The sequence below is a fragment of the Fundulus heteroclitus genome, chromosome 17 (genome assembly GCF_011125445.2).
Source record: "Fundulus heteroclitus isolate FHET01 chromosome 17, MU-UCD_Fhet_4.1, whole genome shotgun sequence".
In the NCBI taxonomy this organism is placed as follows: Eukaryota; Metazoa; Chordata; class Actinopteri; order Cyprinodontiformes; family Fundulidae; genus Fundulus; species Fundulus heteroclitus.
Window position 1 is genome coordinate 14,474,224 of NC_046377.1, and position 23,415 is coordinate 14,497,638.

At 40.6% G+C, this 23,415-nt stretch overlaps 1 protein-coding gene across 2 annotated transcripts in view; it reads left to right on the top strand.

Moving 5' to 3' along the window:
- The first annotated feature begins 1,942 nt into the window (after window positions 1-1,942).
- The window catches only part of sema3aa (sema domain, immunoglobulin domain (Ig), short basic domain, secreted, (semaphorin) 3Aa), a 47,706-nt gene continuing 26,233 nt past the window's right edge, over window positions 1,943-23,415 (top strand). The window contains exons 1-3 of one of the 2 annotated variants that reach the window (XM_021309421.2): window positions 1,943-2,519; window positions 21,857-22,017; window positions 23,249-23,311. In XM_021309421.2, coding sequence (XP_021165096.2) covers window positions 2,414-2,519; window positions 21,857-22,017; window positions 23,249-23,311 — 330 coding nt within the window. In that variant the 5' untranslated portion in view covers window positions 1,943-2,413. The remainder of the gene's footprint in view (window positions 2,520-21,856; window positions 22,018-23,248; window positions 23,312-23,415) is intronic. The other variant, XM_012850262.3, reaches the window with a different exon arrangement.

The following is a 23,415-nucleotide window of genomic DNA, read 5'->3' on the forward strand; positions in this document are numbered from 1 at the left end:
TTACCCGTTTTACCTGGCTTTATATGCTTGATGTAATGTGTTTTCTGGTATAAAGGATCAAAACAAATGAAAGAAACCTTACAAAACCTGAAAACTCTAATAAATTGTGGTTTCATAAAAAAACACAATTGGATGGTGGTCTGCAAAGATAAGCCATTACAGAAATGCTTTGAATTGGCATTCAATTTAGTCAACAGAGAGGATAGTAACTGTAGATGGAATATAAACAAAATAGTACAGGTGGGAAAAAAGTTCCTCTAGTTTTTTTTTTTTTTAGTCATGCTTTTGAAACCATATAACACACTATATATCCTTCCATCAACAGGTTTTGATGAAGTTTCCCTCTTCTGACTAATGTTTTTAGAAGGTAAGGTTGTGGGATGAGTCAGCCATTGAGACAGAGCACAAGGTTTTGCGGTTGCTAACCAGAAACAATATTCAGACGAGCACAAAGCAAACACAGAGTCAACCGGCCACAACAGAAAGACAAGCAGAAGTCTTGCAAAATCTTTGTTTTTATAACAGTTCTCATGGTGTCTCTCATTAAGCATTAATATATTTGATCAGAAATTCTAATAAATACATATTTTTTTATATTTAATGTAACATTTTCTTTTGCTATTAGAAATAGTACAAATCCTCCCGCAATCAAGTAACTACAGACATAATTTGCCAGATGGAAACAGTGGTGTACCTACTGAAGTCCCACTGTTCGAGCTTCTTTAGGCTACATGTTGAAGTATCCTTTGTTGCTATGGCTGGTTTTGATGTGGGCCATCTGGCTCACTGCCCGGGGTGGCAATCAAATGAGTTTTCTGTTGCTTATTTGCACATAGAGCCAATGGAGAGTGGGAGTCCCTGTGTTGTGGACAGTATAAGTACTATAAAAATGATGTCCACAATTGCTTGTGACTAATGATACTGAAGTTGGTATTTCCTTTGGATCTTCTGATTTGGTGCTAAAGTAGCTCTGACTCGATCTATAAAATCTCAACTTGATTATTCTACATTGAACAAACAGTTGAAAACCTTTATTATATTTGTGCAGCATAAAAAAATAGCTTTTTTACTTAAAATTTTTCTCCTATTAGGACCCACTTAGATTGAAATAACGAAACAGCAATACTTTGATGAAACTGTTGTACTGAGTCATTCTAGACTAATCAAAGCATTAGAAGAACTGTTTTATTGAACCTTTATCGTCTTAGCAGAAAAAGAAAAAGAACATTTCCACTGCTATTATTTGTCTTTTTTTCCCCCTTAGTTTAATGTTCATATCGTCCACTTGGAATGACAGTCTAGTTGGAAACAAATTGTAAAACAAGGTTTCATTTGGGCTTGAGCTAAAAGTGTTTTAGAGCCTTGAATGATTTCAAGGCTACCAAACTATGAGTAGTTGTCACCATATTAGCTTTGTTTATCTTTTGTCTACTATGTCTTGAAATCTTCTAGATAAAACCATTTTCAAAAAGAAATCCTAATACCAAATAGTTTTTGTTTTTCATTTAAACTCTGATAGATCTCTTTAAGTCAAGACTCTCATTAAATGTATTGCCAGCGCTCTCTTCTGGGTCTCCATCTTTTGTCTGACCAGATTAACTCTGCTTTTTAATCACTTTAATAAGCCAGGTAGGGCCACTCGGTGATTAAACTTTAAATTTCATGGTCAGACAGTGTAAGTGGCAGAGGACTTAGACGAGGAAGGGAAGGAGTTTCATTTCTGTGATGGAGAATAAATTAAGGGGGAAAAAATAAAGACAAAGAGCAAAGGAAACGAGTGCGGAAAAGTCAAGACTATAAATCTTAACCGTTCTGCTTCCTCTCTATGACACTGCTTCCATCACTGCTCTCAAGCAATACCCCACCTCCTCTTTCCTCCTGCTTTCCCTCCCTCTCTCAGCTGCTCTGCCTCCCCTCCCCTCCCCTCCCTTACCGTGGATGGTGTAGCTCTCTCGCAGTCTGGTGGAGCTGCACACAAGGATTAGAGGGTTGTTGCGAGTGTCTGCTCAAAGAGTGGGAGCCAGTGGACAGAAACAGATAAGAAAAAATCTCCGGCAAGAGGACAGCCTTTTTTATATTGGATAAGTTCTCTGATTTCCCTTTTACATCTCATCCCAGTCAAGCTGAAGTGTCTTCACCTGGGGGAGGACAGATAAACCAGTCAACTATACAGCCTGGATTTCCACATGGGGAGCCATGTGAGCCATACCCCCCTCTGCCGCCTTCGCACATCAGAATTGCCCCAACAGCGTGCGCTCTGAGCCGGGGGGAGTACAACCAGGATTCGCTGCCCTCTCCCTGGAACCTCTACTTTCAGCGCTTGCGTGCCTCAGCGGAGGGGGGGACACTTTTGTTGGGGTCTGGCTCTGAGTGGCCCCCTGGTCTGGAGGCCAGACAGCAGCACTCCAGCACCATGGATTACCTGCTTGGGACTGTAGTGCTGCTGTGCTTCGCGGTGCAGCCGGGAAGAGGAGTTGAGCCCAAGCACAACGTTCCCAGACTAAAGCTGTCATTCAAGGGTAAGCCCGTTCCTTCTGTTTTCTGACTCCAGGTTATAGAGGATTGCTTGTGTGTTTGCTTTTAGACCGGACCTGTTTCCCTTGCCCACGGCTGCTCTTTTGTGCTGTTCTTTTCATCTATCCTCTGGCTCACTGAGTATCCCTTTTCTTCCTTTATGAGAGTAAGTCTATTTCTGCTTCTGTGTTTGTCTCTTGGTCAGCGCACAAGACCTACCTCTCTTCGAAAACCCTCCGTATTCATTTCCTCACTCCTTCCCTCTCGCTCACACTGGCTGACTCTAAGAATTCACCTTTCTCTTTACAAATAGGGGGATTGTTTCCATATGCTGTGGAAGCACTCCTGCCTGAAGTTAAATGTATAAATTGGCCATGTATCGTTTTTCCTCTTCTGCTGTCCCCTACTGCTGGTACTGCACAGCCCTGTTAAGTGCAATGAACAGGCAGCAGAGCCTCAGTTCTAATGGCTTCTGTCCCAAAATCTCCAAAAAGGGGGGGGGGTTGACTTGCCGGTCATGACACAGTCCCCCCCCTCTCTCCTTACTCTATCTTGAATTATACAGTTGAAGGCGTTGAGTGCTGTTCGGTTTGACTTTTGTGCAACAAGTCACCAATTTGCAGGTTTTGTGGAGTAAGAGAATTCATCATGCACGTGTATGTTTTTGACAGATTTAGCAGACATGTTATTCTCTCTCCTTCTGTGTTATTTTGAGGGGAGACTGCGGAGCGCCGGCTCTTCCTCTCCTCCTCCTCCTCCTCCCTCTTTCTCTTTTCTGCGTCTCGTCTCCTCTCTCACACCCTACACTAAATCAGGCTCCGTGTAATAGCAGACTTTTCAACTTGGACCGAAATAACTGGCAACATTTTTGCCATTTTTTTTTTTTGGAAAGGGGAGGGGGGGGGTGGACGAAGTTTTGGGAAAGTACATTGAAGTGAAGTGTGGTCTTGTGACTCCTCGTTACACCCTCTGGAAATTTACGAACAAGCTGATTTGCAGCCGAAAGCAGGAGTACGTGGTTGAAAGTCTTCTCGTGCATTTGGTTGTCACCCAAATCTTAGTTGTTGTAGTTTTTTTTTTTTTTGATGAAGCATCAAATGTTGCCCGTAAGCATGGGCTAAAAATAATGTCCGTCACCAATTCAGCTCTATGTTTAGACGAGACATTTAGTGCAACTTATGTTTAGAGGCCTACTATATGACATGCTTTATTCTTTAGATGGAGGGCAAGTTGTAATTTTGAGGGCAGCATAGTTCCCTTTATCACCCTTTCAGCTTTCCAAATGAATATGATTGCACATGTCCTAAGGCTGAAATAAAAATGGAACTGATTTTAGTATTTTCTTCTCTGCTCAGTTTCCTTCACAAGTCATGATTCAAGGTCTTAAAGTGTGATGACATGAGAAGATGGATTCTTGGACTTACCTGCTTCGTGTCAACCATCCCCTGGGCTCTATCACATCAGTTCACACAAAGCCACGCTTTTTAAGGATGATGGGAAAATGTCAGCCCTCCTTCACGCAGACATCTGTTTAAAGAATGCGAATCTAGTCTTTTGTGATCCTCCATGACGTGCAGTCTGACAAGGGAACACGTTGCCAACAAAAAGTGCGAGACAAGAGACATGTCGCCGAGCATCAAAGTGTGGATTGACACACTGCGAGAGTGATGGATGGGAATTGTCAAATTGAGAAAGCAGGTCTGCTTCTTGTCTCGTTAGATATAGAATTCTGTAATAGAAAAAAATGCGTTTTTGCTTTGAAGTCATGTTGTTTGTGCTAATGTTCTTGTTAGATCTTGGTGTGAGCACTCAACACCCTCTCTTGTGATTTCCTCCCCCTGGACTGGAAGAGGTGTTTCAGCTTGCGTGCAGAAAAAAAAAAATGAAATTGCCAGGTCTTGCACGTCCTCCTACTGTATATTGACACACCTGGTTGTGGCGCGTGAGTGCGAGCTGATGAATCGGGATCTTCTGTCGGGCTCTTGAATCGTCTGTCGAACGCGTGATCGTAGTCAGCCGTTGGCTCACACGCGAGTGTGCCGTGTGCCACCTGCTTTGTGCTGCCCGCTCGTCACCGTCTCGTGTGTTTCGCCTCCACAGGTGTTTGATGGCTCTCTGGATGTCCATCAGGAGAAGAAAAAATTCTCTGTTAACACCAGTACTGTGGAAGACGGTTAAGGGGATGAGCGTTCACTCGCAGTGAAAGACAGCTGGCAGATGTAAGGCAGATGACGGCAAAGGAAGGGAGGCTGGTTGTTAAATGAAGTGTCAGTCATCCCCTATACCCCGCGTGCAGCCGGCATAGTAATTAAGTCAAATAAACAACAAGGGGGGAGGATTTTCATGGAAAGGACAGTCAAACAAGCAAATCTCCAGAGCAGGATGATCACGTTCTGGCTCCCAGGACACTCTCAAGAGCTATGTGAGCTGAGTCCCATGAAATCATCCTTAAATGAGAGCTGATGACAAGCCCCCAAGGCATTGATAGTCGCACACGAGTGAAGAATCCTCATCATCTAGAAAAGGACAGGCAAACGACTGCAGAGTGAGCAGTTTCCACCGAAGAGCGCCTGAGAAATGGAGACAGGTAGATAAAATGACCTCTCATGGGACGTTCTGGCAGAGCAAGTGGAGAGTCAATGATTTCCCAACGGGGTCAGTTAGACATTCAGCGGAAAAGGTTGCGGTTTCACTGGGGGGACACTGCGATGATCACAGCAGTTAATGATTTTCTCCTCTCCTTGAGTCTGCAGTAATGCTTGCATTTCTCACCTTGACTAATATATTAAGGAAGGCACGGGGTGAAACTAAAGTCTGGGAAGACGCTTTATCATTTCAGCGCGGGTCTTTTGGAGTGTCGATTAAAAAAATAACACTTTGCAATGAAGGACTTGAGGAAGGGTTTCTGCTTTACTCTATCAGCCGTAAGAATTACAGCAGACAGTGGTAGGCTTGAATCAGTGCGCACCTACGATCACATTCCAGCATGCAACCAGTGTGTTGCAGTGTTGCACACTGTAGGCAGCCGTCAGGAGTAACACTGACCCCTAAAGGTCAACAGAGGCAGGAACAACCGAGACAGGCAAACAGTGAAGGAAGGCATGGGAATAAACTTTGAAACTCTAACCCTTTTTGAAAATGCAAAAACGAATCCTGATAAAAAAGGTTTTCTGTCCAGTGTTAGGGGAGCTTAACACATGACCGCACAGTACCATAATCTACATCGATATACGCAATTGGAAGAAAGATGGGACACAAACGGGAAAGGGACGAAGGAGCCGCAATTCACACGCATCCCTTCAAAATAGACACTTGGTGTGGAACTGCTTTCAGAGATGTCTGGTCTGAGCCCCATAATAAGCCTGTATGTGTTTAGGAGGGGACTGCTTCCCTGAAAAATAAGTGCAGCTTGTCTGTTTGTGGGTGTTCGCAAGTGTGTTGGTTTATCTGTTCTTGATTTTTTATTTTTTTTCCCCCTCCTGTTCTGTCTTTGATGTGCGAATTACCATGTGAGTATCACGTTTGGAGAGTCTCTCGTCTGTATCTGTCCGTTCTGCTGGCTGCGGCTGACAGAGCGGATGTAGATAATTACAAGGTGTACTCCCAACGCGCCAACCTTGGAGATGCCTGCCTCCATCGCTCTCCTTTTCCCCTCTTTCTCATAGTTCTTTTCTTCCCTCTCCTGTGGCTAAGTCGTCTCTCATGGAACCACAACACCACAAACCCTAAGTGCCATCTTTAAGAAGCCTGCATGCGTGTGTTTGTAAGGGGGGGGGGGGTATTTTTATTTTATTTTATGCTGTCTCTGATTGCAGGTCAGTCAATGCATATCTTTTTTTTTCCCTAGCTGTTAGTCTTTTCAACTGTATCCGGACACACACGCGCATGCACACACACACACAGATACGCTAAACCTTCCTCTTTGCTCCCACGCAGCCACATTTCAATGGTAAAACCAATGTTTTCCAGTAGCCTGCATTTCAATATGCCCCCATGTTAAACTCGAATGTAATTCATTTCCATGCACTCATTCACAAACCCAACCGCAGAGTTTGTTACGCTCCCACCATTCCGCTCCAGAAGTCGAAAAGACGGTGCGATGAATTTGTGAGAGAAGGCATTTACGCCGACTCTCGTGGCCCCCACAGATAATTGTGCGATGACACAGCTCAATTTGCGGAACCAAAAGCCATTTATCCAGGCATCAAGAAATAAGTCACTTGCTTTCATTGCAACAGCAAGAAAAGCACATTACCACTACTTCAATTTCTGAGGTTTAACAAATGATTAAGGTGTACCAAGGTTTTAAAATGTCATGGCTTAGAAACAGCCTAAATCTGATTTTATGCCATTTGTCTGGGTTTTCATGAATCAGAGTGCTGCAGCGACTGGGTTTTTTTCTGACCATGTGGAAAATGAAATATAGCAGCGATGCCCCCTTCCCTCCAGCTAGTGTGCACTGCCAGTCAGCTGGCTGAAAGAACGCTAGTTTGCTTTTTTCAGTACATACAAGAAAAACAATTCTGCTGTTTGGAAATATTTTCTGTCATGAAAAAAAAAGTGAAAGAACATAAGTTTAATGACATGGAAAATGAAGCAGTTCCTCCTATTGCTCTTTAATGATGATGTATGTGTGGTTTTGAAACTGCACTTGAGGAGCTACAAAGAGTGGTGAAGCTGTCTGCACGATGGCAACTGAAGGAGATAGACCAGCTAATATCAGATTGGTATAGGTGACTTATTCTATAAAGGGCATTACAACAAAAAAAAATTTATTTTGTGCAGTAAAGATACGGGTACATACTTGGTGCTATGTTTTTTTTTTTTTTTTTTTTTTAAAGACTGATTTTTTTTTTCTCTGTTTTAGAAAAAAAAATGTCCCGTGGTATTCCAATCAAGACCTTTGCTGCAGCAGCAAGTAGCAGTAGCGTTGACATTAACTTCACTGAAATTGAAAAGATGAATAGCCTACCTTCAGCGTTAAAACAGTGCTAGGCTAAAAATTCTCAAAAAGCCATAGCTCATGTTGTCTTTGACACAGTTTATCTTTTCCTATCATTCACTCATTTGTCTCTCATTTGATAGTGGATGGAAATAGAAAAAACGAGATAAATGCAGGAAAGCACAACCTATTGCTTTGTTGTCCCTTTTTTTTAGCAAAGAAAGGAAATATAAGCACTATAATTATTCAAAATAAAATAGTTTTAAATAATAAAGATCTCCAGTTTCAGTGGAAAACTGGTGCAAATGGAGAACAAATGGGTAGGTACGGATAGAAACTTTGTTTTTTTATCTGAAAATTAAATTTAGCTAGTGTTTTCTATAAACATCATAGTTGTAATAATGAATATGTTAGATAATGTTGGCAGTGGTAGGACATAATTACATTTTTATGTTTCAAATTAAAAGCCTTTGCAAAGTGCTATCCATTTCTGTAATGCATTTTTTGTACATACTGTACAACTGCTGTAGTTTACTCAACATTATCATATCATGGGAATCCCAAACTGGCCCATTCCTTATCTTATTTGTTATTTGTTTTTTTCCCTGAATTGTGTTTTGGAAAGCAGCATATATCCTGTGCACAGTGTTATTCAAACAGAAATGTAAAAAAACAAACACAAAAAATATTTATATCTATCTATCTATCTATCTATCTATCTATCTATCTATCTATCTATCTATCTATCTATCTATCTATCTATCTATCTATCTATCTATCTATCTATCTATCTATCTATCTATCTATCTATCTATCTATCTCTCTATATATATATATATATATATATATATATATATATGAGATTAGAGCTCAAAAAGCAGCAACAGGACGCCGCGGGAGCACTGTTTGTGTTTAATTAGCAATTAGTTTCCATGTGTTGTATATGCGCTATTAGGGCTTTTTTGCCTATGTGTACTTAAGCGACGCACAGGCATGCACACCAGAAAAATATCCCGTGTCTTTGCATCTGTGTTTGGGACGCAGGCTTGAGTTACAGCCTTGTGCAGATTGCAGTACTGTGGGTATGAATGGGTCCCACCACCTGCTAAGTCTTGTCAGTCAGATGGAGAAAGGGTGCACCGTTCAATCTGAGCAGAGTCGTGTTACGAACGAGAGGGACATCTTTGCAGAATAAGTGCCAAAGGAAAAGGATTAGCAAACAAACATGGCAAACATCTAAAGAGAATAAAGTGTAAGGATTTGTTTATGGGAAAGGTTTGCGTTAAAGTGATGTGCAATTTATTATTAATATAAGTTAAGAGAAAAACAAATCCTTAAATTTGTCCTTTTTTCACATTTCGCTGTGCATAGGTTTGTCTTTCCCTCTACCAGACCACAAAAGTGCAAATTAACTTCATTATAATTAGGCCTTTTTCATTCAGTATCCTTTTTTTAGTTCATCTCCATTAATAAAATGTATTTAATCGAAGCACAGACAATGGTTACACATTATCCTCAGATACTGTATAGGGCCAGGATCTGTGATTTTGTCCTCAAATTTATTACAGGGTCCCTCTTTCTCTGCAACGTGTTCGGTGTCACACTTTGCCGGGGTTACTTTCAGATCTCTAGCCTCGCCTCATTAATTTGTAATAAAATGGCAGAGCTGACATTCAGCTACACCGTGCAGCTGACAGGCTGCACTAACAGGCTCAGGCTCCAGACACCACCATGATAACCACAGCCTGGTTCCTCTCAGAGTCCATCCATCAAACTGCCTGGTGAGAACACTACCTTCCCTTTTCTGCAGGAGTGATATTGTGATAGACACGACCCAATTCTAACCGTTTATTCGATTCCACCAGGCTCACATCGGTGGGTTTATTTACATACCAGAGAGAATGTGTGTGTGTGTGTGTGTGTGTGTGTGTGTTTTCCTGGGCAGCCTGGTTATCCTTTGAGCGTTTTAGCTGCGTATGAGTGGCTTCTCCACAGCCTGCACGGCCAGGCCCCAAGCAGTCTGTGGTCAGAGCGCTGGTCTCTGCGGTCCAGCCGTCCGGTGACAACAGGAGATACACACTAATGAAATGGTTCCACATTTCACTGCTTTTGTTGCGTGAGAGCGTTTTTCATGTGAGCTCATGTTTCTGGCTTAGCCTGCTGTCATTATGCCTGATTTCGGGTTTCTGTTGCGTTTATCTTTCACTCTGCTACACTTTTGCTGCTTCACTCATCCCATCAAATCCTCTAGTTTAACGTGTTTTCTATTCTTTCTCCCTCCCCTCTGTCGCTCTTTTTCTCAGGGGAAAACAGGAATTTCTTGTGATGACAAAACTAAGTGTAGGATTGAGGTTGAGAAGAATTAAGAGTGGAATTTAAATGGAATATAAAATTGAATTGTAATAGTCATGGTATTTTTTTTTTCTTCATTAAAATGACGGACATGTTGACACTCATCAATGCAGCGAGTGTCTCTTGTAAAGCATTATACCTGGTTTTCACTTTTTTTTAAGCTCTCTTTTTTTCTTGAGAATGCAATCCAGTGTCTTACAAGGAATATATGCAAAAACCAAGGTTCAAATAAAACGTACTAACTGAAAAACTTGGTAAAAAAAATAACAAGAACTAAGTCAGATTAGTAAAATTAAAAAAATAAATAAGGAGAAAGTCATTCCAGTGAATTATGTGTAGGACCACCTTGGGATATTTGGTAAAATGATAATGCTTCTACTGCTGGAAAATAAAAAAGGAATCCAACAGCTGCTGAATATTAAGTGGACAAATATGTAACTGTTAAAATGCCGACTGCTCGGCATAAATCATAGAGCACCCGGCGTTTAGGATCGTGTCCAGTGTTTTTACAAACTGGCTTTAATAAAGTTAACAAATTAAAACAGCTGCCTGCTATTAAATTGGTGTCATGAACAAATTACAGTCTGCCGTAGGGAGGTAAAGATGTGGAAGCGTGCATCATTAATATTGGGTCTATTCATCAGATTATTACTTTTGTTGAAACATAGATATGCATGCAATAAAATTACTTAAATGCTGAAGTTACTGTACTAACAGTAATGCCAGCAGCATCACAATTATTTTTTACTGTTTTTAACAGTATGTTTTATAAAAAAATGTCTGTTTATTAAGATATTTTGATGGAATAATTGTTTTCTGCAGTCCAAACACATTGCAAGTAGCATTCAGGCATTTGTGTTTTGACAAACAAAGGTGAATCTTGCCTCTTATTGTTAAGGTTAGCATGAAATTATCTGTCTTCATTCATTGTAATATTCTTTTAACTAAGTAAACACTGGTCAAGGATTCATTTCAGCCTAAAAGGGAACTTACTTACCACTAGTGGTTGGCTGACGGAGGCAGAGGGATAGTTGCCTAGTTTCCTTCATTTCACCGTTATGAAGTCAAGATTACAACAACATTTAACAGTTAAAAAAAAATCCTGCTTTACTTGAGCCTTCTGCTCACGTCGGCAACGCTCCGTTTCACGGACAATCAAAATGTTGTGTGGCTAACCAAATATGCTTTTAATGGTAATTTAATTTTAAACGGTAATAGCAACTAAACACTCATCCAGATTTTTCCACTGTCATCAGTAAAACCAGTTGCCACTTCATCCTCGCAAAGTAAAACCTGTGACGTAGCTGCAGGGTTATGCAGCTAAAGGAAACTAAGACTGATCCCTGAGCAAGACTGTAGAATGACAACGCATAGATTGTGCCTTATCGATGTCGTCAACCAACTCTAACATTTTAATATCGCTCACCCTTGTTTAGACTTGGGGGTTACTTCTGGGTAGTGGACCTGTTGCCTGCTTGCTCATGGACACAAACTGGACAATTTTGGATGGGTTTGCAACGCTGAACATGGTGTGTAGCGTCTGGTTATTGGAGCTTTACGTGTGCGTTTCAGCTGCAGCAGAAATCCGGTCCACACTCAGCCCATTCATGCTCGCATTTTCTTTCTAATCTGGAATTTCACACTGGAGCTGCTCTCTGCCACAGAGTTCATGGTAAAATGTGCGCTGAAAGGGAGCGCGTTTCCTGTCATAGTCTGTCGCTCAAGATACACCTGAATGAGATCTCTAGTGGTCCGGGTTGTGTTATTATACAGCTGGTCGCCATGGAAACCAACCCACACCTGCTACTGTATTTAAAAGACAAAAGCCGAGATGTGAACTTTTTTTTTTACGGCATGTGTGGGTATCCTTGAGTTTAAGATTATATTTTAACACTTTCTTTGGCTAAGCTCTTTGCAAATTACCATGTTGCGGCTGTTTGGGTCCAAAACGTACATTTTTAGTCACATTAGTGCAGTTGCAGGATTTTGAATAGAACTTATTTTGTTCCACAAAATCCCTTTCCTTTTTTTGAGCATCCATTGTACAACTGAAAGATGAAACAATTCTTGGAGAAAAAAAAAAGGCTCTGATGTTTTATTGGAATATTTTCTATTTGCTGGATCTCAGTCAAGTGTTTTCCGTTGCGAGGCTTTGTGTTTCCCATCACTCAAACGCACATTTGTGCAGCCGCATGCGCCGGCATTCAGATAAACATAATTTAATGGCCCGTCGCCTTTTTTTTCCACGGGGTTTCATTGTTCCGCCGTTTCGTGGCATGTAGGCGTCTAAAAACGCCTGCCTGCGTGCTGAATGGGGGAGTGAAGGGTACTCCATAGAAAAACCGCACTTGAATTTTTTTTTTCCATTTTCAAAGCGTTGAGATACATGATGCACAGTATTTTCCATATTGAAATATGATAGAGACAAATGCTAATTTATGTGAATGGATTTTTCATATTTGCCAGTTTTAACCTGCATTTGTCTATATTTTTTGTTTATGCAAATGAAATTTTAATTTAAATTGAGCTGTGCGCTTCTAGTTGAAATCTGCTATACTGACATATTTTATCAGTTATTTATTTTACAGACAGATCAAGATGTTTTTTTTTTGTATATTTTTGTTCTGTGCAAAAAGAAAAAATAAATACAAGTTAGTCTAAAGCAGTGAAGCTAAGGGACAACATTTACAGCCTTGCTTTGAAAATGATTGGTTAAAATAAATTTCTCAGCTTTGTAAAGTACCTTGACACAGTGAAATGTGTTTTCACAGCTATCACTATTGGGCTCCCCCAAACAGCTGCTGAGCTCTATGAAAAATAAAAATACAGTCGCCCTCGCATCTGACAACAGCTATAAAAAGACACGAATACATCAGTTTTAAAAAGTTGATGGAATGCTCTAATTTGGAGCCGTGTTTGCGACGTTATAATCAACATGGAAGAGACGTCAGAAGAAAACTAGCTCGGTGTTTTTACCAATACTTTTTTCCTTGATTTCAGGTTTGCTAATATTTTGCTTGGTTGCCACAAATGATACAAATATTTGCCTGGTTTGGGTATTTTAGGGTAAATTTAATTTTAGTTAGGATTGTTTGTTTTGTTTTTTTTGTCAATTATTTTGTCCATTCAGCAGGTCATTGAGTGAAATTAAAATGCATTTTTAAAAGACATTTTTAAAATGATTCCTGGAGGTTAAAATCCCATCAAACTTTAACATTTTAATGTTTTGTTTTTCACACACATTCATTACGTGTAGTGAGGTTTAAAGTTAATAGTAGCATTTATGCATATACAAAATAGGTTCCTGTGTAATATGTCTATGGTGATTTTTAAAGGAGCAGGTTTTCCTTTAACCAAAGTTATCTTATCAAGTCGCTCAGTTTGTTGAGGTAAGAAAAGATATGCTTGCCTGCAGCTAACAGGGTTATGGGTGAGTGGGTGAAAATAAAGGTCAGATCCATGTTTCCCCGTCCACTTGACGGGGAAGTTTTAAAACTTCCCCGTCAAGTATACATTTCGTCATCTGGACCTGTCCTTCAGGTTCTGCTCGTTCATTGAAATACGATCCTGTGAGACTTGTTTTTAAGAAAAACAGTTTGGGGAACGTTTACTACAGTATCCACATATTTATTCCTAGGAACAACAGAAGAAAAAACCCTTCGGCTCCTTTGAAAAACAGTTGACAAGCCAATACATTATTATCATTTCTCCTGAATGAAAACTTCACCTCTGAGTAAAATGCTGTGCTCCAATCCATCCAGAAATGCTATGAAGACAGTTGATGTAGTATGTTGCGAGTTATCTGCTCTGACTGGGTTGATTATTTTGCAATAGTTGTGTAATTGACTCATGCTGTATTTAGGGCTGAGTTCTTGCGACCGGTTGAATTTGATGAGACAGAGGTTATACTGTGTGCTCAAGCTGGACTCCAGATTTACTATCAATTACTACAAAAACAAGACAGCGGTGTGTCTCTCGGGAAGTCCAAATGGAGTTGGTATTTGTGGTCTCGGAGAATTCCTCTATTGGTGAAGGGACCCCCCCCCCCCTTCCAGTGTCTTCTCGAATATCTGTAGAAATAAAACCGATTTTTCAAGGCCTCAAAGGTTTGTTAACGAACATTAGCTTCTTATTGAACAGAGACGGGGAGGCTGCTTAGAGTTGATCACAGGCGATCCTGAAATTAAATCTGCTGGACGCTGCAAAACCTTTAAGCCCAAAGGCTGAGGTTCCCCCTCTAGCAGGGCCACGATCCCAGACATGCAATCAGAGCAACGGTGGATCGGTTCGGATCAAAGCATATTCATGTGTTAGAGTGGCCCAGTCAAGGTTAAGAAGTAGATCCAGTTGAGAATCCGTGGAAAGTCTCAAAAATGTCAAAACTTTTGTTTCTAACAAGACAAAATATGAAGACGAATTAAGTGTATGAACAATTTTGCATGGCAGTAAATATGCGATTGCTAGGTAAATACAGATTTTTGATCTAGTTTCCATTGTTCTGATATGTTTAAAGTTAATTTACAAGCTTATGTAAATCACTGATTTTTGAAGAGTCTTGCATGCATGCCGGGGTGACTGCAGGTCAACATCTGCTTATGAGTTATTGCAAAAAGTATGTGTTTGTGCATCTGTCTGGTGGCATTCACCTTGAACAGTGTGGATTCAGGTTACATTTGTGAAGGGCGAAATTTGTTAGTGAAAAAGAGCAGATGGAGGATTTGTGTAATAAGAGAGAATGCAAAACAGACAGTGAAGAGAGAAGGTGCATGAATCCATCTGAACTGCTTTGGGTGAGTGCGGGTATCTCTGTACGTTAAGTGGCTTGTGTGAGCCTGCTGAGTGTGGAAAGGGGGGCACATTCATTATAGTGGTTGCGTGTGTGTTCGGGGGTCCCAGGTTAGGGACTGTGTTCTACATGAAAGCTGCTGCTGAACTAGATTGTGCTACATGAGCAAAAAATCGGATTAGATCAGAATTTAGGTTGATTTATTAACAACTTGTGTGGTGTCTGCTTTGAGGTCATAGTGTAGGTTTATGGGTGGGGTTTGTATTTTTTTAAAATAACACCGTGCATTTATGAGAAATCTCCTTTTCCTTTGTGTACTGCTGTTTATGTTCCCTGTAAATATGCATGTCCTAAGCTCAGTTGCTATATTTTGTATGAGCTCTGCTGTTCTCTGTCTCTTGTGCTCCTTTTTTTTTTTCCAAAACGAGCGTGTCTGTGTTTAGGTTGGAGGTCCTTAGGTGCTTACGCCCCAGTTCCCTCAGAATGTTTCCAAACCACAGTAGATCTCAGCCCGGATAAAGCCCTTTCTGTGTGTTTTCATGTGCACAGGCCACCTCGTCTTTGTCAAAGATCGCCACATGGTGAGAGATGTATGTCTGTTTTTTTGTTGTTTTTTTTTCCTACCTTGGCTCATTTAGAGGAAATCTTTCGTGACAGAGTTCATGTAGGATTAGCTCCTGGATTCAGCTTGTGTTCACATCACACGGGTCATCACATACAGATTTTGCCTGACAACTATTTCTTTCCCATTGATTTACCCTAAGTCTCAATTGCCAAATATTAAAGCTTAACCTGTTTTGCTTTTGCCATACCAAAATTGTTTGTGTTTCATTTCTAGTTCTTTGTCCAGGTTGGGCTTTTTTTGCCATGTCCATTACACCTTTTCATTGATAAAACATCGGAAGTCTACCATTTCCTTATTCTTCGCTTGAACTCATTTTATGACCCTGCAGCATTATGTCTTATTTGTAGTATTTTCTCTTTGTGTGTTCCATGGCGTAGAGAATAGTGTCCGTTTGCATCTCTGTGCTGCGTTAAATTTTATTTGTAAACACATCACTAATATGTCTTGAATGCATCTCAATAATCCAGGTAAAAAAAAAACTGATTACGTCCTCTGGATGGGTTCTTCTTTGTTGAAACATTTTGTCTCTTCTTCAAGTGACTTTGTCACTAATAAACGCTAATACTAAAGCTTTGAATATTTTTTTATTCAATAACTTCAATATCAAAGGGTTTTGTTGTCAGCTGTATCTGCTCAGACTTACCTTTGGTGTATTCCTGGATAAGAAAAATTATCAAATATTTGGTGATCACCGATCATGGCCTGATCAAGCTAAAAATAATCTGATTTATACTGCTTGCTATATGAACCCATGTCATTAAATGTGTGTATAGACAAGTTTCACGGGCATTTCCGGTTTACTTCCGCAATCCAGCTATTTCTGCTGGTCATTTCCGGTTGAGTAAAATCGGCATTTATTTGCATTTGATGGCGAGGGCTCTAAAACGGGTGCATTCTCATTTAGTTCTCATAAAAGGTGGTTTATTAATTCCTCCCCCTTCTACAATATTGAACTGGGAGGATAATATGACGAAATGCTCTAATGTTACCATGAGAAAAAATATTTTCTTCTTTGTTGTGTCCGTAGACTGGAGCGCTATGAACAACCTGAAAAGATCGGAAACTGTTCAGTACTTGCATAGCGACAAAAGCCCTGTTCACACAGGATAAGCATTACAGTGTTTCCCGCAGGAATTTGATTAGGCGAGGCGTAAGTTTCGGGGGGGGGGGGGGGGGGGGGCGACGACACGCTTTCCGCGGACCGAGTCGCGGAGCGGGGGGGGTATTGGGGGTTGGACGACAAGTTTTACGCGGCCCGACTCGCGGAGCGGGGGGGGGGGGGGGGGGGGGGGGGGGGGGGGGATACGACACGTTTTCTTTTCGCGGACCGACTCGCGGAGCGGGGGGTATCCATGTGTTTTTTCCCTGCCATTCACGCACGCGCGTGTTAACGTCACACTTTTTTTTTTTTTTTTTTTTTTTTTTTTTTTTTTTTTTTTTGGGGAACGTTGGCGTGGCGGGGGCGTGAGTTTGGCGAGGCGGCCGCCACGCCAAGATAGCGCTGCGGGAAACCCTGCATTATCTGTGGACCCCATGTAATAAATAAGTTACCAGAACCCCTTCTCCTGTCTATCGCACTGTACAACAAGAGCTAGACCTCACCAGTTAATGTCTGTCCCCATACATACCCACCACTCCGACAATTTCACGAATAGGAAAAGTTGCGGTGGGTAGAAATTCAACACTAAATGCATGCATTTATACATTGTACAGATGGGCTCTGTATTACTGTGTGGAGGGTTGCTTACCAGGCTTATTTTGCTGGCCTGTGACTCAAGGTTTTCTAAACACTCCAATGTATGGAGATAAACCAGTGACAGCTTGCAATGACAAGAGATTTGCCAAAAAATTAATCATTGAAAAATTAAAAATAAAACACTAAAAAATTATACATTGAAAAATCAGACATTCAGCTACGATGTCACTACAAGCTGGCACTGTTTTGCCCCCGGGGGCGGGGCTAAATTGAAGGCTCCTTCACAGGCCTTCCTTTTTCCGGTACTCCTCGTCATCTAACTGCGGTGAACTTATGGAAGGCTCCGATTCAAGTACTGCTGCTAGACCACGAGAAAGAGTATTATTTTCATTAATATTATCTTCATTAGCTTATACAGTTAATGGTTGTACGGAAATCGTAGCTGCAGGAACTCTGCAGTGACACTGAAAACATTTCTCATTGAAAAAAAGATGCAGCATAAAATGAGAATATCAACATAGATTTTTACTTTCTAACAATGTTTGATTTTCCGATATTCTATTTTTCACTGTTAAATTTTTCAACACCAAATCGCTTTTTGTGTCATTGCAAGCTGTCACTGATTTAGCTCCATACCAATGTAGCCTCAATTCAACAAAAGCAAGTAAAAAGGCGCCCAGGAAACAAAACAAAGCAAAACAAAAAAAAACTGCATATTCACGTATTGGATCCCGCCCATTTCTGTCGAATTCACAGAGATGCCTATTCGCATTGGATTAAGCGAAATTTACGGGGGGAATTTTATTTTGCAAATTATTGACATGGCCCATTTCACATGGGCCATGTCAATAATGGTTATTACAAATGTGGTCCCTAGATAAAATTGTGGTCCCTAGATAAAATTAAATCCATCAGATGTGTGCTGATACACAAACACGAGAATTTGGTGTAAATGAAGGCAGATGTTCAACCAAGCCAGTGCATGTATGAGTTTGCGTGGGGTTGGAGGAACTCATGCAGGTGGAGTCGGTGTGACTCTTTAATGATTTTATTTAACACAATACAGAGTTTCTGAGTTGCTGGCCAGCCAGACTGAATTACATGAAGCGTAAATCATGATATTTACATTATTTAATGGCTAATTCTGGCTGGCCATGCTGGTCTTCAGTCACAACTCAGACCACAAACCAAAAAATATCCAGTAACCACGCAAACAGTAAGTTGTTAGCAAAAAACCAGCAATAATGGCGGCCCCTGTAGTTCTAGCTGTGAAACGTCTATATATTTCCAAATAATCCCAGTCTGGCATTGTAAAGTGGAAATTACTTAGCAGTTAGAGTAGCCACGTTTTTATGAATGGCAGGATATTGAAGTATAGTAACGATCCCTCCACAATGAAGCCCACACACAAACCCTTCTCTGGCACTCTACAAATGTTCACACAAACTCCTGACTACAGACCACCATTCATACCCAAACCCACCCACTCGGCTTCCTTCAGCCTCAAACCCAAACCCAGCTGACGTGGATGAGCTGCAACCATCTTTATTAGGTGACGACCACTCCCCTCTCGCAGCCCCATGCCACCGCCCTGGTACTCTTACAAAGCGGATGGTCGACCCACCCCGTCTTTCATCGCCCTCTCCATCACTTCCCGCTTTTATGTGGACGCAGATGTCAGAGATTTTACACACTGTGACCGGGGGGCAGGTGGTTCCAATAGCAGCCCGCCAATCTGAGTTTTGTAGGGACAGATTACTGGACTGTTCTCTTATGTGTAGTTAGATGCCTGTTCTTTTTTTGATGTCATATATTAGAGTATTTGGTGTTCAGTCTCATCACTATTACTGACGGGTGATGTAGGGATTTGCTTATATGTTGTTATTTTGGTAAAATTCACTCATTGCTTGATCATTTATTTAATTAATGTGGTTTTAGTCGGCCCTGCCAGTTTTAGAGCTGACATTGTGTACCTTATTATTTGTGAAAAAAATACCCATGTCATAATTTTAGCTCTGCTTCCGAAATGAAAATTCAAAGAAACTAAAGCATGTTATGAATAAAGAAAGTTTGGTTTTTAAAGCATCTTTTTTTTTCAGAACAGCTTGCAGCCCAAGAGTTTTGTTGCATTTATAACCAATAGCATTGAAACTTGGAAAGTTTTGGTCCATCTCAGCAGTAGTTTGCAAACAAAATCCTTCTACAACCACTATACTGAGACATTTTAAATTTCTACTAAAACATGATGTGGGCTTTTTCAATTTATGTTCAGCCATAATGATTAAAAAAAAATTCTCAATCATTGGCACTGTATGATTTGATGAGAAATGTGCAAGAATGATGTATTTCACTTTTTTCGGATGTTGAAATTCCTCTGAAGTCCAAATTTCAAGCAAGAAAGCAAGAGGTTTACCACCAAATCCAACCTCAAAATCCAAGTAAAAGTCTTGCATATTAAAATATAGTGATATCCATCACTTATGATTTGAACTCTTTTAATCCTTCTTGTATAAACTGTACTGTACAATTAATTGTAGTGAGCATGAGATTTTAAAAAAAAGAAAATGCTAAGAAATAAATCAATAGTAGCTTGTATTGCAAAAGATAATTAGTCTCTTCATTGAGCATATCAATAAGAAAATCCCACAGTTTTTTTGGGGTTTTGGTTTTTATTGGGATTGATGTCACTCCCAGATCCTAGTTCTGACCGCAGATGTCAGAATCCGAGCCACCAGAACTTATTCTTTGTTCATCGTCATCCACTACAGTGCGTACAGAACATTCTCGCTTGTTCTTGTTTGCTTGTGTGCCTATTGAAATGTTTAAAAGACGCTTTTACAACCTCTTTTTGCCTGCTAATTGTAGCCCTCCATCATAGGTAACTCGTCTGTATTTACCTCGCAAAGAATTGATACCGACATTTTTCCTGAGTATCAGCAGTGCACCAACTGTACCACGGTTCAAGACCATAGATCTGTAAAGACCCTGCAGTTTATCCCATAAAATCACCTGATATGGTGCATATATTTGTTGTTTTGTTGTTAGTGTAGTCTAGTTTTTTTAAAGTACCTTGAATTAACCAGTTTATGAAAGGTGTAAAAAAATAAAAATAAAAAAAAAGAACTTGCCCTGCCTTGATCTATGGTTACCAGTACACGAGGTTCGGGGCAAACTGTCATATGCTGTTATTTCATTTTTTTATTGTAATTCTTGTTAAAAGGGAGAATTTTCCTTCTAAAATCTTCAAAACAGATGACTTGTTCAATCCTTGCTTATGGGGATGTGTTTGCAAATGCGAGTTAGCTGAAGACTGCTAACATTGGCTTATTAACTATTGGCTGGTTGTTTCAGCGTTTTTAGAATTGAAACAACTGAATTTTAACAAATAAAACAGTTCATCTCTGCATTCCATCCCTCCATCTTATGTCTATACACCCTTGTGCGTGCAGGTTCGCGGAGGGGCTGGTGCCTTTCTACAGAGGTCATTGAGCGAGAAGCGGGGCACAACATGTCCATCTCTGGACAACACAGAGACACACAGGACAAACAGAAAACGCATTAAACAATACCGACTGGTTAGAATAACCAGCTTACCTAACAGTCATGTTTCGAACTGTGGGGAAAAAGCCAGAGTGCCCGGAGAGAGGCAACGTATCCACACAGAATCCGGGACCTTATTGCTGCGAGGTGGCAGTGCTACCAACTGTATCTCTCAATTCTGCTACATATTGCAAAATTAATCCAAGCATAAACCTGGTTGGTGCTTAGCTGGCAAATGGCTACCCTTAGTACACACTACACACACCACTGACCTTCAGACTAAAAGACCTTCCAGTTGGTAACATTTAACCATTCAGCAGCTCACTGTGGGCCTCAGAGGACTTTTGAGCATCTTCCCCGGAAAGTACAAGCACCATAACGATTCAAGGCGTTTGATTGAATCTTCTTGAAGAACTGTGACACCTTCATCTATGAGTATTTCCCCACCTAAAACCAAACGATCTTTTGATGCACTGATGCTGTTGTTTTTACAAAAGAATCTGATAACCCAGTGTTTTTTTTTTTTTTATCATAGCAGTAACACCAGAGAGTGTATGCTAAGATTACTGCTGATTGATATTTTTAAAACCCCAAATAAAAGAAAACCTAAAAAGTTCTAGGTCCATTTTCAGTGAGTTATGCATATGATGTCGGCTTATCGACAGGAAACCCGTTTCTGTTATTATTTATAAAGTACAGTGCTTTATTTTAACTAGTGTTGATGAAAATCAGTGGTATCTGTGGTTGGTGCTGTACTGCAGCACTAAACCTGTCATACTGGATGAAACCCAGCTTGGGTGATTAAACTTTAACCGATGGATGAAGTACCAGCTGGACTTCAGTCCACATGTAAATTGCTGGTTTCCTTTTAGTGCTTTAACACATCAACGTGCTCTATCTTCTACAAGTCTGCACATCTAAGGGAAACGTTATGGAGAAGTGCATTCGCACTCATAAATTCCTTAATGCTAATTTATGTAATAACCTATTCTCAGATACATGAAACCACCCACGCACAATTCCTTACATGAAGTGTTTCCACTGTTCCTGACTCCATTATGAATTATTCAACCAATCACACGGCTGAGCAGTCGGAGCTCGGTTCCTGATTGTGACATGCTGTGAGCTCTTAAAACTGCTAATGCTAGACTTGAATGGCATGTATCGGTTTGTGAGTGCGTGCAAATATTTATGGGGACATTAATGGAACATGTAATTTTCGTAATTCTAATGTCGTGCAGCAAGGCATTATTATCGGGGAGATGTTTGTTCCAGCTGCAGCAGGCTGTGAGCAGGCTGCAGCAGAGTTGCTGGTACTAACTGATGGCTTTTAGTTCAGGTTTGTACTTTAAATGTAACTTTACAGTTTTGTGATGACTTCTTTACATTTCCTTCTTGCAGAAATGTTAGAATCCAGTAACCTCATCACCTTTAATGGCCTGGCAAATAGTTCGAGCTATGACACTTTCTTATTGGACGAGGAGCGAGGGAGGCTGCTGGTCGGGGCCGAGGACTATATCTTCTCGTTTGACCTTGTCAACATAAACAGGGAACACAAACAGGTAAAGTTCTAATTCCTCTTTGTCTGGTTAAAAAAAAAAGAAAAAAGTTTTGTCACATTTTTGTGTAAGGGTGAAACACACTCGATTTTTATCTCCTCTCCTCTGCTGCCCGAATCCCCCACTGGAATCCATTACTTCATCTCCCTCTCTCCTTGCATTCATGCCGCCCACCGCCTCTCCGTCCAGATACGGCTGTTCGTAATTCCATTACTCCACCTGGACTAGGTTAACAGCCTTTTTATCTGATTCGGGCTGCTATCAGACACACAGGTCGGACACGGGCTTGCCTTCAGTCTGCAGAGAGCTGCACAAGGAAATGAAACTGACGGGGAAAAATACACAGCCCTTGCAAAGAAAAGGGGAATGTGTCCCCAAATTGATTAGGTTTTAGTTTATAAGGAATGCTTTGCATCATTACAAGATAAATGGCAAAACAAAAGCCTTGATTAATCAAAGGAAATTTATTTGGTGTCAGATATGCTGCAAAGGCTTTTCGTGTTGACAAAATTCAGTAGGTCCAGAGAGGATATATAACCCAGTAATGGAATAAGGAACTGTGAGCACATAATAATGCATGGGCATGTATGTGCATATATTTTCATTGTCTACTGACATCTGTGTGCCAGTGGCAACAAAAAAGAGTCACAGGTTTGTGTACTGAGAGTATAATCATTCTTTTACCCAAATACAGTTCACACATGCACGCTCATTCCCTCTGTGTGTGTTTATAATTAATGTGACACCAGGGGCCACGTATGAAAGACGGTGAGATCAAACTTCTCCAAGTCATAGTTGGAAAAGTCTGTTTTCTGACCATATCTGATGTGAAAAGCACAACCTTATGTTTAAGGTTTTAACAAGTGGAAATTTGAACTGGAACAGCTGCTGACTCGCCTCGATATTTGAATCGGTTTCAGTTCATTTTTTTAAAAAAAGGAGCAAAAAAAAAACAGGATGTATTACTTTTTAAGACAATTATTATTTATTTAATTTCCCTGTAAGACTCTTTCATGCCATTATCAAGAATATGTTGTAAATAAAGAAAGGAGTAACCCCATATGTATCACTTTTATGCAAATTCAGCTTACTCTCACTGGTCATTTCTCCCTTTGTCCCTCTAATTTACACTGAGCATTTACCATATTCCTTCGTCCATCTCATAAAAGGGACATATTCATCTTTCTCCCAACCTTCAGCCTAATGTGAATTTTCCTTTCTCCTGTTTGCACAGATTGCGTGGCCTGCCACCCCCTCCAAGAGGGATGAATGCAAGTGGGCAGGGAAGGATTCAGCAGTAAGTCCCTCGTTCATTATGGCATCGTGTTTGGATTCCTTCCATGGACTGTTTGAGTGCTCATTACAGATTTGAACAGATTTGATCTGCGGTTTTTTTATTCC